The sequence below is a fragment of the Scyliorhinus torazame genome, chromosome 5 (assembly GCF_047496885.1).
Source record: "Scyliorhinus torazame isolate Kashiwa2021f chromosome 5, sScyTor2.1, whole genome shotgun sequence".
Taxonomy (NCBI): domain Eukaryota; kingdom Metazoa; phylum Chordata; class Chondrichthyes; order Carcharhiniformes; family Scyliorhinidae; genus Scyliorhinus; species Scyliorhinus torazame.
In genome coordinates, this window is record NC_092711.1 from 80,338,435 (window position 1) to 80,354,932 (window position 16,498).

At 42.6% G+C, this 16,498-nt stretch overlaps 1 gene segment (V, D, J or C); it reads left to right on the forward strand.

Annotated features, from left to right (window-relative positions):
* Nucleotides 1-5,129: 5,129 nt before the first annotated feature.
* On the forward strand, nt 5,130-16,267 carry LOC140418592 (Ig heavy chain C region-like). The segment is given in 5 exon segments: nt 5,130-5,220; nt 12,095-12,388; nt 12,598-12,906; nt 13,542-13,850; nt 15,822-16,267. Coding segments are annotated over 5 exon segments (1,323 nt in total).
* Nucleotides 16,268-16,498: the final 231 nt, after the last annotated feature.

Here is a 16,498-nt window from a genome sequence, read left to right on the forward strand (position 1 = left end):
CTGACTTGTGTCTTGTAGACGGTGAACAGGCTTTGGGATTCACGAGGTGAGATACTGTCCGCAGGTTTCCTAGCCCCTGACCGGATCTTGTAGCGTCAGCATTGATATGGCCAGTCCAGTACAATTTCTGGTCAATGGTAACCCCAATGTATTGATCATGCGGGATTCAGCTATGGCAATATTAGTAGATTTCAAGTGATGGTTAGATTCTATTTTGCTAGAGATGGTCATTGTTTAGCACTTCCATGCCGAATATTCCCAATTTCACAATTCACAAAGTTAAATAATTATATAACTCAATTATCATCAACTCACAAAAATAAAGAATTATGTTCACAAATTGTCATCAATCCACAACATAAATAGTTATATTCACCAGCTATAATCGGCATTTGGTTTTTTACAACTGTAAATGCAATTCATTCAAGGGAGGTGGATTTGAGACGAGGAAGTGATCAGCCATGGTGATTAAATGGCGGTGTGGTCTCGAATGGCTGAATTCCCAACTTCTGCTCCTAATTCCTATGTTCCTATGCTTAACATACTTTATTGAGATAAAAATTTAGTTCAGATAGCATTGACCATTCTGTCACCAAGATGTCACATCTATCCCAGAATTCAATGTAAAATGGGATTAAACCACACCGAGGATAATGTGCAGCTCCCCAGCAGCCACTGCGCTGTTTTGGCAAGTAATCTCCTCCTCGTCATACAGAAACTCCAGACTGGAGTGTGAGATGATTTTTTAAAGTGTCGGTAGAAATTAAAATACCTGTACCTAATGTGACGTCAATGAATCTTTCAATCCCAGTTTGTATTACACTGTTTTGGGAAGTAATTCATCGTCTGCAGCTGTCCACTGTGTTTCACAGTATTTCTCTTTTCACATTAATATGTTTTTAGTCTGGTGTCTTCATTAATTTGGGTAGGGACATCTTGAGTGACTTATTGCACATGAAATGACCTCAAGCTCCAAATATTACAACCGTCCCTCCTCAATGTTCCTGCTTTCTGTCTTTGAGATGAAGCTTCGCCATCAGCGGAGAAGAATCACTAGCACCACAGAAATATCTCCAGTTTCCTCTTAGTGACGTCCAGCTCGTCACTTCCCGATAGTCTCGGGATGGAATTCACCCAGGAAAGCTTCAGCCACCGAATATATTAGACTGACACAAATTATAATAGACCTGCTTTAATTTGTGAAGTCATCAAGTGCAAAACCGAGAATGTAGAACTGCATCTTTCAGGACCATCTATCCATCCATCCATCAACCCCATTCACTGATTCCACAATCAAAATGTTCAGGCATCCAGCCAACATCTATCCCTACATCAATGCAGTTACCCCTTTATCTTTTGGGTGGATGGTGGGGAGTGTTAATGCCATTGAGCCAATAATCCAAAGGCCCAAGCTAATTCTGTGGGGACTTGGGTGAAAATCCCACCATGGCCGGTGGTGGAATTTGAGTTCAATTAATAAATCTGGAATACACATTAATGGTGACCATGAAATCCCCTCTGCTTCACCAATGAAGGAAATCTGATATCCCTCCCTGGTCTCATCTACATGTGGCTCCAGTCGGAGAGCAACATGTCTGATTCTTCAGTTCCTTCTGAGCTGGTCCAGCAAACCACTCAGTTCAAGAGCAATTAGGGACAGGGATCACACGGTGATCATTCCATGGAAGAATAAAGGGGAAAACACATAGATGTGCATGTTTATCAATTACAAAATGTACCCTCTGTCCGATTGTCTACTTGTATTTCTATCCATCATCACAATGTTATGAGATGCGGGAGAGATCCTCCAGCGGGATATTGCTGCTAAGAGGGGTCAGAGAAGCTGGATAACTCTCCTTTCCATAGAGATGGGAACAGATCAAATAGACTCACAATTTAAAACAGAAAATGATCTCCAGTACTGTTGCTGGGTAGATTTGTTTATAATTAGTCCTCATTGACAATGTTAAGAGTTTGAAGTTGGATTGCAGCCAAGCGGTCAGTATTGAGCAAACAGATCTTTGAAAAAATAAATCCAGATGTTTCCTGTAAACAACATTGAACATTCGAGCCTGCCTGCTGCAGGTGGCTGGATTGCTGCCAAATACTGTGTGGGGCAGATTAACCTGAATATGAATGGACAAAATGAGATTTATCCATTCAAACAATAAATGTTTCAGTCTCACATGAAGTAAACTTTTTAAATGATGATCCATCTAAATAAATATATTCAGTAAATGCTTTGTTCACTCTGAGATTAAACATGATCGGAATATAGTAAACTGACCAGATGCTATTTAATTTATATTAGTTCCGAGTAAAGGTCACTCTAGTTATTAGTTATTGGTTTGTTAAGAACCTAATGAAGTGAGAGTGAGTGGTGTTGATGGACCCAATCCACAAGCCCAATAAGATGAGGGGAATTGTAAAAAATAAAATAAAATGAATTGAAAGGAAAAAAACTGCCTAAAACCCGGCGGAATTCCTGGAATATTCTCGGAGCTGTTCACTTCATTTAAACGGAGACGTCTCTTATACCTGATCAGCACCGTGTTTCAGTGGAAGAGAAAACATTTATTCTTGTGATATTGTGTATTATGCCACAAAGTCCGGATATCCTGTGTTCCCAACACCGGTGAATGTTAGACAGCCGGTGATCAGTAAAATTAGCGGCAATCATTTGGATGCTGAAGGATAACTTTGCGAATCGCCGAGTCCGTTCTAATTCATTAACATCTCTGTCAAAAGCTGGTGTGAATTTTATGTTTCTCTGTCAACTCACTGCTGTATTATCAGGCAAGCGGCTTCTTTTACCGCTAATGTTCACAGGACTATCTGAGGCTCAGGGACAGTTCGAGAAATATAAGGAGAGACATTGTGTAATGTGAGAGTTTCTTCTTGTCGACAGACCCACATTGAACAATGATAGCCACCCGCACTGTAAATGTAATCACACCATTCATTCCCTCATTTAGTTACATTTCGTCTGATAAATTGTACTTTATTGTTGTAATGGGATAGAGTCCCGGAGTGCTGTAAATCTGACTGACAGACGATTTATTCCCTGATAATGTAATTTAATCTGTTTATGTTCATCCATTTATATTGGAGTGTAGAAATAAAGAGACTTAATATACAATGGAATTAGATTTTACTTAGAGATGCTCAAATATAATTTTCCATTCGGATGAGGATAGACATTACAATAAATCCATTCAGCCAAACAAATATACCGATCTAATGTATTTTTAAAAAATAATCTCCTATAGTAAATCTCTGAGTCCATTCTGTTGGGGGTGTGGAAGGTGGGACGTGGATCCAGTCGCCGCCTCCACCAGGGACTCAACAGGCGGCGCCTGGAAACCCGCCCCTTCTGCCGGGTATTTAAATACCGCTCACTGGGACCCGAATCCAACTGTCCGGGAGCTGGTTTGTTCACTGAGTTCCTGACACAACCATTTCCCCCAAATGACCAGAAGGATGAGGTGGGCCATTTCTCTCAGTTTGTTGCTGACTTTCTTATCCCGTGAGTAGTTTTTATTGCCCAAGTCTCTCACTGTTACTGTCTCAGTGTTAGTCTCTCTCTGGAATGTTCCAGAGTCACCAATCATTTCACCAGCATTAATCCTCGGGCTTTTTGATATATTTTTACAGGTGTCCAGTCGGATGTTGTGTTGACTCAGCCGGAGGCAGAGAGCGGGCGTCCCGGAGGCTCCCTGAGGCTGACCTGTAAAACCAGCGGCTTCGATCTTAGCACCGCTTACATGCACTGGGTCCGACAGGTTCCCGGGCAGGGGCTGGAGTGGCTGCTTCAGTACTATGGTTCATCCAGCAACAACTACGCTCCAGGAATTCAGAATCGATTTACTCCTTCCAAAGACACTTCAAACAACATCTTCTCTTTGGCCATGACGAGCCTGAAGACCGAAGACACCGCCATCTATTACTGTGCAAGAGACCACAGCGAGAGGAACCAGGGCTGGACCCGCACAAGAACAGCTCGAGAGGGAATTCAGCAACTTGCAGCTTAACCTGAAGGTTAGCACTTGATCCAAATGTAATATTAATGTCAGTGATCAAAGTCAAAACACAAGCTGCTTCTTACATAACTGACACAGAGAAAATTAAACTGTAAAACCAAACAAACCAATCGATCAAAAAGGAGGAGCTTTTGTCTGTTGATGTTTACTGTTAGCAGTTTCAGCAAATACAGACTTAGATACTCCTCGTTGTATTATTTCTGATACTTGGAGAAAGTGTATGTACATTGCATTTTATAAACTGCCGTTAAATTGTAAATTAGATCAGAAGTAAACGTCTATTTGAAGTGAATATTGAGCGGCAGGACTGATCAGAGAGTGAGTGCAGTTTTTGTGCGGGTGTCTGTCACTGTGACTTCAGTGGGCCACAGTGCTGTGCACAGCGACATCCTCATACAAAAACCTCAGTGAAAGAGTTTGCTCAAATTGGTGATCAGGGCCACAGCAGGATTGTCAATGTAAATGAACTTTAAATAAAACAAAGTATTAGTTTATAAAAAGGTGTAAAAATCTTCCACTTTATCTCTGTTGACCGACACGCTAAATCTGCACAGAGGGTTTAAAAGTGTTGAGATCCTCTTTATAAATTTAATGAACAGGACAAGCTGAAATAACTCACCCATTCGCTCTTGGAAGAGACAGAGTTAGTTTTTTGAACGCGCAGTGAAATTAAATCTCTGTATTTTACAGTTAACAGTCTGCCGCAGTATTTGACACGCTGTGTCTCACTGTGATAACTGGGACACAGCAGTTACTGTCAATACAAAAAGCCCCTCAGCACTAATTAACTGAAGCTGGCTCTGTGCTCGCTTTTACAATCCATCTTTATTCACAGTGAAGCATTATTTATGTCCAGCTCTGACAAAATAATAAGAATTAATGTGGAAAATTGGTGGTCGTAATTGAGTCACAGTTGGTGTTTTCAATAACATTTCCATGTCTGTGAAATATAAAACATTCGGTCATTTATGAAGAGAGAACTGTATCCACAAATATTAATATAATTTCCTGAAAATAAATCGTGAATTTTCTTTGCCGCTGGTTTGTGAATATTTAAAATAATGGCGGATTTATATCTATTTTGTGCAGGTGCGGTTATTGTATGGAGCTGCCCAGGGAATGTGACACTGTGACTACTTCGACTACTGGGGACAAGGCACCATGGTGACGGTGACTGCAGGTAAGAACCATTCCGTCATTTACCAACTGTTTTATATTTTTCTGCCTTTTCAAAATCCATTCGTTCACTGAAATGTGTTTTGGTGGATCATGTATTGCGATGTTGTTGCAATGATTCATTTGATTCTGCTGAAAAGGGGTTATAGAATCCCGCGGTTTCTTGACAGAAAGATGCTGCTGAGGCATTCAGTCCCTGGTTGCTGTGATTTGGTGTTTATTTGCTGAGGATACTGTGTGGCTGGGTTACTTTAAATACAAAACGTCTGTTTTTACGATGTTTATTCTTGGTTCTATCTAAGTGGCTGCAGTTTGTACCGTCTTCTGCCCAAGTGTTTGAGATCTAACCCAACATTGTCAAAATGTGCTAAAGTTTCTGTATTATCTTATTGAACATGTTCTGCTTACTTGAAGTGCTGATGATATTATTCAAGTTTTCTGATTAGTTTACCTGTTCATTCATTTGATGACATGAGGGTTGGTGCATTCTAAATTGAGATTTTCTTGCAATATTACATTTGATACTTTTGGAAATGTTTGCAGAATTGAGCTGCTTCTCCATGATGTTTCATTCCTTCAGTGATGTGATTTGGTATTTTTCTGCTGAGGAATATTTTTGGGTGACTTTGAGTAGGAAAGTTTGTGAAACGGTTTGGCGTGTCTGTATTGTATCAACTCGGTGACACTGAGCGGTTCCACGTTTTGTGATTGAATGCAAAGAGTTTACGTGTTTGAAACTGCTTGTCGCAGGATTGTAGACAGAGAACAGGGAGGCTGTTACTGCATCGTGAAAAAAAGTGAAAATTGTAGATTAAACTAAGCAACGTGTTATACAAATCCTTTCCGAGCACAAGTAGTTGCTGGAATCAGTTTGCCGTTTGTGCAATGTTTAATCTCGGTGGCATCTGATGGTTGCAGCTTTTACCGTCTACTGCAAACATGAAAAACATTTAAATGTGTTTGAAAAATGTCTCAATATGAAAAAAATTGTTAACGTTTCAATATTTATTTGTTGTTAATATTCCAGTACCTCGCAATGCTATTGCTGTTATTCCAGGTTTCTGTGTAGTTTAGTAATTCATACATGTGGTTACAAGCTGGTTTGCTGGGTTCGATATTGATATTTTCTTGCAATATAAAGTTTGATTCTGTTCAATGTAGAGTTAAGTTGCTTCTCCATGAAACGGGTTTACGTCCTTCATTGGTGTGATTTAGTGTTTTGTTCAGCTAAGGAGATTGTGTATCTGAGTGACTTTAAATGATTAAGATCTGTGAAACGGTTTAGCGTTTCTGCATTGTTTAAACTCGGCGACACTGAGCGGTTACACGTTTTCTGGTTGAATGCAAACAGTCTAGGCGTTTGAAAATGCTTGAAGGGCGATTGTACGGAGAAAACAGCCAGTTTTAAGAAAATAATCCAATAAAGATATGTTGATGCCTTTTGTAATTTCAACTGATGCTTCCAGATTGAACGAAATAATGACTGAAACGCCCATGCAGAACATAATAACATTTATATAATTCAAACAATTGCAATGCGGTGATACAACTCCAAATTAACCAAAAGTTATTTTATATTAATATAATTAATCATTAATCACCTTTCACAATCCTGCTGTGATCTGCACGAGGTTGACATGACCGGACAGGTTTCTAGGCTGGAAATACTTTGTAATTCCAGTTATTCTATTATTTCTGTGCCGCTGCAACCATATTATTCCTTCACTGTAATTTGTAGTTGGATAGCGAGGTAATTATCACTAATCTAACCTTAAATAGTTTTCTGTGATGTGGAAGTCGTTGCCAATCAAGGAATTGTTCCGATGATTTTATTTGTATTGTAGGAAAGTTCAGATTGCATATGGCAAGAGATTGAAAATTAAAAGCTTGAATGTCAAACCGATGTATTTATTTACAAAAGGTTAACAGTAGCTTTGCATTTTATAATGACATCCTGTCTCCCACGGCTGTGCTTTTCACACAATAGAATTACAGGAATAACAGATGATAGGAAAGAAAGAATGATTCTATCTTAGCTTTAGGCTTAAATTTTATTAAATGCTAAATTCAACAACAAATTCTCGACTCCATTTGCACATAATGGGTCAGTTTTGCAAATGATTTGAATAAATATTACTGAGCTGTTCTCGTTACATTCGTTACTGTCTGAGAACAGATGGAATTTATGATTTATCAATGCGTTCAGAAAGGCGCTTATTTTACACATTTGTAGGTCGAATAGGGCAATTGGAGTAAAAAAATTAAAATGTGAATATAGTCAATTAAATGTTAAGATGTTTCCATCCAGTAATTTGGAGTTTATTGTTCAACATTGTTTTAATGTCAGGTTGTTTTAATTAAATCTCAATTTTTTCATAAAGCTCTGGGTAAAAACAAATTGAAGATTATTGAATGCTATTTTTATTATATTTATTATATAGTACAGATAATCTAATAAAAAAATTAGCTGACAATTAACAATAACGTACAATACAATATCAATGAGAATTAATTCAACATAAATGACCTCCTAGAATTGAATTGTATACTGGCGTGCAATATCTCAAAGGTTTTAGAGAATTTTAATAATATCTGAAATGAATTTAGGAAACAATACATGTCTATACACTGCTGTGTTCAGCTCAATTATTTTGCTGATTACATTCTTTTGCCCTGATTCTTTTGCTGATTACATTTAATTGTGTTTTTAGATCATATCAGTGGGTAATGTGAATATTTCCTGGTTTGTTTAATTATCGCCCTGACACTGAGTCTCTGTTATGTCATTAATCTACCCTGAATCTGTATTATTTAATCTGCTCATTTTCAGCAAAACTACTTTCTGCCCAATTATCGAGATTTGAGACAGAGAGAAATAGTTAAAAGGCGAATGCAGTTTTGAAATTAATGTCAGTTTAATTTAAAATAAGTCACTAAATTATTGTTGTCGGAGGTTGACCATTGATAAATCAGAATTAAATAGTTTCATGAAATTGACAGGTTGAACAGATCGATCTGCTGGAACTCGATTGTTGCCATTTATGTCTGTTCAGTTTCTGTGCGCGGGGTCACTGTGCTGGGACCAGGAATCTTCCTGACTGGTTGTAAATCTTCTGCTTCATTTTCCAGTATTTCAGGGAGTGCAATTTGATCAAGTCTTTCAATAAAACTTGTATCTGTGTGAAATGTGGAAATTGTACTTGATGTTTGACTAGGCGACTCAGGAAGGGGATTCCAAACCCAGATTGTGACAGTCAGAAAGAATTCAGCAGCGCCAGACAAACTGTAGGTGGAGATTTGGTTGATTTTTAAGCAGTGATATATCGGTCTTGGGAATTTTCGATTAGGCAATGCAGAGAGCGATTTATTGGGTTACATTCCATGCAGTCCTTGATCTATTTAATGGGTCAGTGCAGCGGAGAAATCCCTTTGCATTTTATTTTTAATCCTATCCTAGGATTTTGGAGGCGCTGGCAAGGCCAGAATTTATTATATGTGCCTAATTGTCCCCTGGGAAAGTTTAGATGTGAGGCATCCTTGAATAGCTGCAGTCCATGTGGCGGAGGTATATCTGCAATATTGTCAGGGAGGGAGTTCCAGAATTTTGACTCAGCGACAGTGAAGGAATGGCGGTATATTTCCAAATCAGGATGGTGAGTGTCTTGGAAGGGAACTTGCAGGTTTTGGTGCACCCATACATCATCACAAACACATATACACTCTCACTCTCTCACGCACACATTCTCTCACATCCTCACACAAACTCATTCTCTCACACACATAATCACAATACTTCTTTCAAACAAACACACTGTCTCACACACAATCACACTCTCTCAATCTCACTCTCAGACACACTGTGACGATCTCGCTCACGCACACACATTCGCTCACACGCTCTCTCGCTCACACACGCGCTATCTCACATGCACTTTCTTTCACCAAATCTCTCTCATGTACCTTGCCTCTCACTCACACACACTCTCAAACACACAGACCCTCTCTCCCCCTCACATACATGTATAATCGCTCTTCAAACGTAGCATTTTTTTCTTTCAGGCTCTCTCTCACACACATTCCCTCGTACACACATACACAATATCTCAGGCGCACAATCAACTCGCCAACACATTATTACTCTCACAGGTGCACCCTGGCACATGCCCCGCATTTACAAAGTCTCGCACCCACCCTCTTTCACACGTCTTCACTCACAGATCCTCACCCTTCCTCGCTCACACACCCTCACTCACCCACATTCCCTCATACACCCTTACTCAGCCACCCTCACCAGACGCACCCACTCTCTGTCACCCACTATCACTCACCCTCATTTACTCCCTCACCCTCACTCACCCACGCTCACTGACTCCCCCTCATTCATTCACCCACTACACTCACTCACCAGCAATCAACCCCCGGACTCACCCCGGGAGCCGAGGAAAGTGCAGAGAGCCGTGGAAAGACTCCGGAGCCGAGAGAAAGCGCCGAGGCGGTGGAAAAGAGCAAAGAGGCGGCGAAAAGGCAGAGTTGGGAGGAAAGCACAGAGATGCAGGGGAAAGGACAGAAATGCAGGGGAAAAGACCGAGATGCAGCGGAACACACAGAGAGTCGTAGAAAAGGACAAAGAGTTGGAAAGAAGTGGAGAGAGCAAGGGAAAGGTGCAGAGAGCAGGGTGGGGGGTGGGGGGGGGGGGGTGCGAGGGGCGGGGGGGGGGGGGCGAGTGCGGGGAGCCGGGGGAACTGCAGAGAGCCAAGGGGGGAGGGGGTGCAGGGTACCGGGGGAAGTGCAGAGAGCCGGGGGCGGGGTGGGGGGGGGGGTAGTGTAGGGAGCCGGGGAGTGGGGGGGAGGTGCAGGGAGCCGGGGGAAGGTGCAGAGAGCCGGGGGAAGACGCAGAGAGCTGGGGAAGACGCAGAGAGTCGGGGAAAGATGCAGGGAGCCGGGGAAAGATGCAGGGAGTAGGGTGAAGGAGCACAGAGCCGGGGGAAGTGCAGAGAGCCGGAAGAAAGTCCATGGAGTCGGCGATAAGCGATAAGAATCGGGGTAAAGCGCACAGTGCTGGCAAAAGGCTCAAAAAGCCCGCACAAAGTGCCAGGGACCGGGAAAAGCACAAAGAACTGGGAAAAGTGCAGCACACCTGGTCAAAGCACAAAGAGCAGGAAGAAAATGCAAAGTCGAGAGAAAGTGCAGAGATGCGGAGGAAAGCGCAGAGAGCCGTGGAAAAGAGCAGAGCTAAACGAAAGTGAAGGGACCAGGAGAAAGGTACAGAAATCCAGCGGGAACCGCAGAGAGATGGGGGACGCACAGGGAGCGCGGGGCGGGGTGCGGAGGGATTGCAGACAGCCCGGTCTCAGTGACAGGCGGAATGTGGAGTTAACACCACAATCAGCACAGCCAGGAGCTTATTGAATGGGGGAGGAGGCTCGACGGACTGAATGGCCGACTCCCCCATGGTCCTAAAATTAGAGAATGTTGCAACTACTCAAATGTAGAACCTTATTGTAATTATATAAAGGTGCATTCAGAAGATATTTTTGAAGCAAAGCCACTATTCTCTGGTTTGGGGAATGGGGGTAGTGAAATGGAGAGAGGAGGGGGGATCAGTCAGTTTGAACAAAGGGAATTTCCCAAACTGCAAAGATACAAATGAAGAGACAACATTTTTAACACAAATTGATTGTGACGTACACAGCCCAGTTAGCTGGATTGTGACGTACGCAGCTCAGTTAGCTGGATTGTGACGTACGCAGCTCAGTGAGCTGGATTGTGACGTACACAGCTCAGTTAGCTGGATTGTGACGTACGCAGCTCAGTGAGCTGGATTGTCACGTACACAGTTCAGTTAGCTGCATTGTGACAGATACAGCTCAGTTAGCTGGATTGTGATGTACGCAGCATTGTTTGCTGGACTGTGACCTACGCAGCTCAGTTGGCTGGATTGTGACGTACACACCTCAGTTAGCTGGATTGTGACGTACACAGTTAGCTAGAATGTGACTTCCACAGCTCAGTTAGCTGCATTGTGACGTACACAGCTCAGTTAGCTGCATTGTGACGTACACAGTTCAGTTAGCTCCATTGTGACGTACACAGCTCAGTTAGCTCCATTGTGACGTACACAGTTCAGTTAGCTGGATTGTGACGTACATAGCTCAGTTAGCTGCATTGTGACGTACACAGCTCAGTTAGCTGCATTGTGACGTACACCTCGTTCAGTTTGCTGCATTGTGACGTATACAGCTCAGTTAGCTGGATTGTGACATACGCAGCTCAGTTAGCTGGATTGTGACGTACACAGCATTGTTTGCTGGATTCTGACCTACGCAGCTCAGTTAGCTGGATTGTGACGTACACAGCTCAGTTAGCTGGATGGCTGGTTTGTGATGAAGAGCGATCCCAACAGCGCGGGTTCAATTGCTGCACCGGCTGAGGTTATTCATAAAGACCCCCATTCTCAACCTTGCCCCTCGCCTGATGTGTGGTGACCCTCAGGTTAAATCACCACCAGTCAGCTCTCAGAAGGAGAGAGCAATCTCCGGGACTATGGCCTCATTTACATTTTATATCACATGGTGGCTGAAATAATGGGGGAAACCCTCTGCTCCTCTCGTTCAATCCAATCAAAGTTACACCATTCAGATTACATCAAACTGTGTTTTTTTCGATAGAGACGGAGAAAGAGATGTGAGTTTCTAAAGATGGGACAAAACGTAGGTGATTCTCAATGATATAACTGATAGAATATTCAATGTGGATGTAGGATTTAATTGGTAAATGTTAGGATAAACTCATAGTTCTTGTCAAATTATGAAATGTTTGGTTACTTATAAATCACAAATACCAGTGTCTAACTTGTTGGATCGGCCATTCTCTCCCAGCAACACCGTCTCCGCCCACTCTCTACAGCCTGGTCTCCTCCTGTCAGCAACACAACGCCGATGGCTCCGTGACCTTCGGCTGTTTGGCGATGGACTACTCCCCAGAAATCTCCAGCCTGACCTGGAAGAAAGATGGGCAGCTGATCACCACTGGAGTTAAGAAATACCCGTCAGTGAGAAACAAGAAGGGAACCTACACCCTGAGCAGCCAGTTAACCATCACCGAGCCAGGATGCAGCAAAATCAGCTGTGAGGTTCGACACAGCGGCTCAGACAAGAGCATTGGAATGGAATGTAAGTGTTGTGGAATCTGTGAGAAATAGAAAACCTATGATTATCTTCTATAGGGTATTGGAGTTAACTCATTTGTAATACTCTGCATATTCCTGATCCCTGGGAAATCCAGCTTAGTGTCTATTGACCACAAACATTTTTTAAAGCATATGAACTCATTTTGTTTATCAATTTCTTCTGCAAGAAATGTCTAATTGTGTTTCTTGAAGGTACCAGAATTTATGCTCCAAATGTTCTCCTCACCGTGAGTTCCAGTGAAGAAATCACAAGACAGAAATTTGCAACCATTGTCTGTTCAATCAACGATTTCCATCCAAAGTCAATGACGGTGAAGTGGCTGAAGAATGGACAACCCATGGGTTCAGGATTTGTCACCTCGCCCCCCTGTGAAGTGAACGGGAACTTCTCGGCGAGCAGTCGGCTGACAGTCTCCGCTGGGGAATGGTTCAGCAAAGCGGTCTATACTTGCCAGGTCACTCATCAAGAGGTCACCCAAAGTCGCAACATCACCGCGTCTGGTAAGAGACACAAACAGAGGAAAAAATAAATCATCCTGCACTCTGATGTTAATCAAAATCAGGAATTTACTTAAGTTAGTACAAAGCACAGAATAATTTCTAATTTACTGCCATGTAGTTTATGTTTCATTCTGATGTAAGAGCTGCATTTGGATTGCTCACCATTCAGGACTTGATCAGGATAGAAATAAATGTTTCCCTCAAATTTGAAGTAATTTAGTGAGTGAGGTGGACTCGATGTCAGCTTTATCCTGAGACAGCTGATTATATTTGAGCGGCAGTGGGTGTCTGAAACACTTAACTGATAACAGCTCCGGGGGAAAGTGTTGGAAGGTTCATCCAACCTATTTATGGATCAGCCTTCAGTACTGCGTTCCTGAGATCAGGAATGGAATATTGGCATTGGGAATGCTGCAACACTGGTTCGTTAGCATGGTATCGGGACTGACCATATTTCACAATGAGAGTAGTTTTCACAGACCCAACTGGTTTTCCATTGTGTACAGAAGATTAAAGGCGATCATTAGACGTTGTTATTTCGAATTGATTTAGTCCCATGTAGAGTTCAGGCTGAATACCGCTGTCCTGATTCTGAAGATCAAACTTGGGTTGATTTCTACTTTTTTCATTCGCAGATCCTTCCTGTTGCACTGTTGCCTCAGTAACAATACTGCCACCACCAATAGAACAGGTCTTATTGGAGGCGACTGTAACCTTAACCTGCGTCATTTCGAATGCTCCTTATGGAGTCAACGTGTCCTGGAGTGAAGCGAAGAAGCCGCTGAAATCAGAGATTGCCGACCAGCCTGGGGCAGATACTGAGAGTGTTGTCAGCAAATTAAACATTTCGACACAAGCCTGGCTGAGTGGGGCTGTGTTTGACTGTGTGGCGAGCCACCAGGACCTGCCAACTCCTTTAAGAATTTCAATCCACAAAAAAATAGGTGAGCGGTGAGACTGAAGCAATAAGTGAGTCATTGTGTCTATTTCTAGTGTCAGTGCAGCGGTCAGTATTTACCATTCAGTGTATTTATGGTCCATTCTGATTGGATATCCACTAACTAAATACTCGGGGCATTTAGAGTTTAAGGGGGAAATTGATATGCAGATGAACGAACAATGAATTGAAAACAGTGGTATTGGGTTTAGATAGAGCGAGACCATAGACCACAAGACTTAGGAGCAGACGTAGGCCATTGGGCCCATCAACACCGGTCCAGCCTGCAGTGAGGTCATGACTGATCTGATGTGATAATCTTCAACGCCTCTTTCCCGACTTATCCCCATATCTCTTGACGCCTTTACTGATTTAAAATCTGTCTCTCTCAACCTTGAACATACTGAACAACCCAGAATCTACAGCCCCCGGGTTAAATAATTCCACAGCTTCACTACTCTCTGAGAGAGGAAATTCCTTCTCATCTCTATTAAATAGGCAAACCCTTACATTGTGATCCTGCTCGCTGCTCCTAGACGCTCTCAAGGGAGAAGAACCCCTCAGCGTCTATCCTACGAAGGTCCCTGAGAATCATTCATGTCTCGATTAGGTCGTCTTCATTCCTCTAAACTCCAATAAGTAAAACCCAGCCTACTTAACTTCAGCTCATAAGAAAATCCCTCCATACTCGGGTTCAACTTCGTGATCCTTCTCTGGACTGCCTTCAAAACCAATCTGTCTTCCTTAGATAAGGGTGCCAAAACTATTCAAAGCATATCAGGTATAGTCTCACTAAATAATAATAATCGCTTATTGTCACAAGTAGGTTTGAATGAAGTTACTGAAAATTGCCCGTAGTCGCCACATTCCGGCGCCTGTTTGGGGAGGCCGCTACGGGAATGCCTTGTATAGTTTTAGCCAGACTTCCCCATGTTTATATTCGATTCCCATTGAAATAAATGTCAACATTCAATTTGTCTCCATGTTACCTGCAGAACTTGCTTTTTGTGGTTACTGCACGAGGACCCCCAATTCCCCCGTTACTTCAGCTTTCTCCATCTAAATAATATTCCGTTTTGTTCCTCCTCCTACCAAAGTGTCTAACCTCACATTTTCCAACATTCTGTTCCATCTGCCAAGTTTTTACTCCAGATTAAAGTCCAACAGGTTTGTTCTGAATCACTAGCTTTCGGAGCTTTAACCTGGTGTTGTAAGACTTCTTACTGTGCTCACCCCAGTCCAACGCCGGCATCTCCACATCAAGTTTTTACTCAGTAACTAAAGCTGTCTCTGTCCCTCTGTGGATTTTCTGTGATCCTCACCACTTGCCTTTCTACCTATTTTTTGTCATCTGCAAACGTGGGTATAGAACATTCATTTATTAAACACAGTTTTGAAATTCATGTAAATTACATGTACTGGCCCCCCCTCTCTCTCGCCTTCTCGTTATCACCTCAAATTAGGGCAATACATTTGTCAGGCAATGATTCCCCCTTCACGAAGCCGTGCTGACTCTGTTTGATTATATTAAGTATGTTTAAATGTTCAGCGATTGAATGCGTTATAATGGACTCTAACCGTTTCCCACTGACAGATGTTAAGGTCACTGGCCTATAGTTACCTGTTTTTGTCTCCCTCCCTTTTGAATAAGGGTGTTACATTGGCAGTTTTCCAATCCTCTTGGGGTAAGGTGGGGGGAGTCTGGTGTGGAGTTTATACACCAGCACAGAACAGGCGGGCCGAATGGCCTGTTTCACTGCTGTACACTTTCTGAAACCATCATATCCAACATCCATAAATTCTCAGGGAAAAGGCTTGTGTCCACCTCAGCTCCGAGCTCGGAAACCGGACAGATCCCAAAGTGGGAAATGGAAACCTTTAAAATCCAACACAAAACACATTTCTCTCACATCTAACCCGCGGTTCCATTGTCTCCGGAATTCCCCATTTTACTGACATTTTTGTACATTTTCTGCAGATCCCAATCCGCGGGAACCGTCCGTCTCTGTCCTACTGCCCTCGGCTGAAGACGTCTCCGCTCAGAGATTCGTCTCCCTCAGCTGCTTAGTGAGAGGTTTCTCCCCCCGAGAGATCTTCGTCAAGTGGACCGTCAATGACAAGCAGGTGAATCCCGGGAACTACAAGAACACCGAGGTGATGGCCGAGAACGGCAATAGCTCCTTCTTCATGTACAGCCTGTTATCCATTGCAGCGGAGGAGTGGGCCAGCGGCGCTTCTTACTCCTGTGTGGTGGGACATGAAGCCATCCCCTTGAAGATCATCAACAGAACGGTTGATAAATCCAGCGGTAAACCCAGTTTTGTGAACATTTCCCTCGCTCTGATGGACACCGTTAATTCATGTCAATGAGAATCTATGGGTTACATGTCTAACTGAAATAAAAATAAAGTATTTTTCCTCCAATTGTGATTTAAATGCACAGCCGCTTAATTAATGGAGCTTCCACTTTGCTGATATCAGATTGGTTTAATGAGACCCGGATTTCTAGAGGTCTCGGTCCCAAGTCTGATACAACCAGTGCTCCCAGCTCAGAAACACCCTGGGTTAGAGACAGAGCACAACTTATTCATAACAGAAGTCAGCAAAATATCTTCACTGACTTTCCCCCCTCTGAGAAGAAATCGGACAATTTCC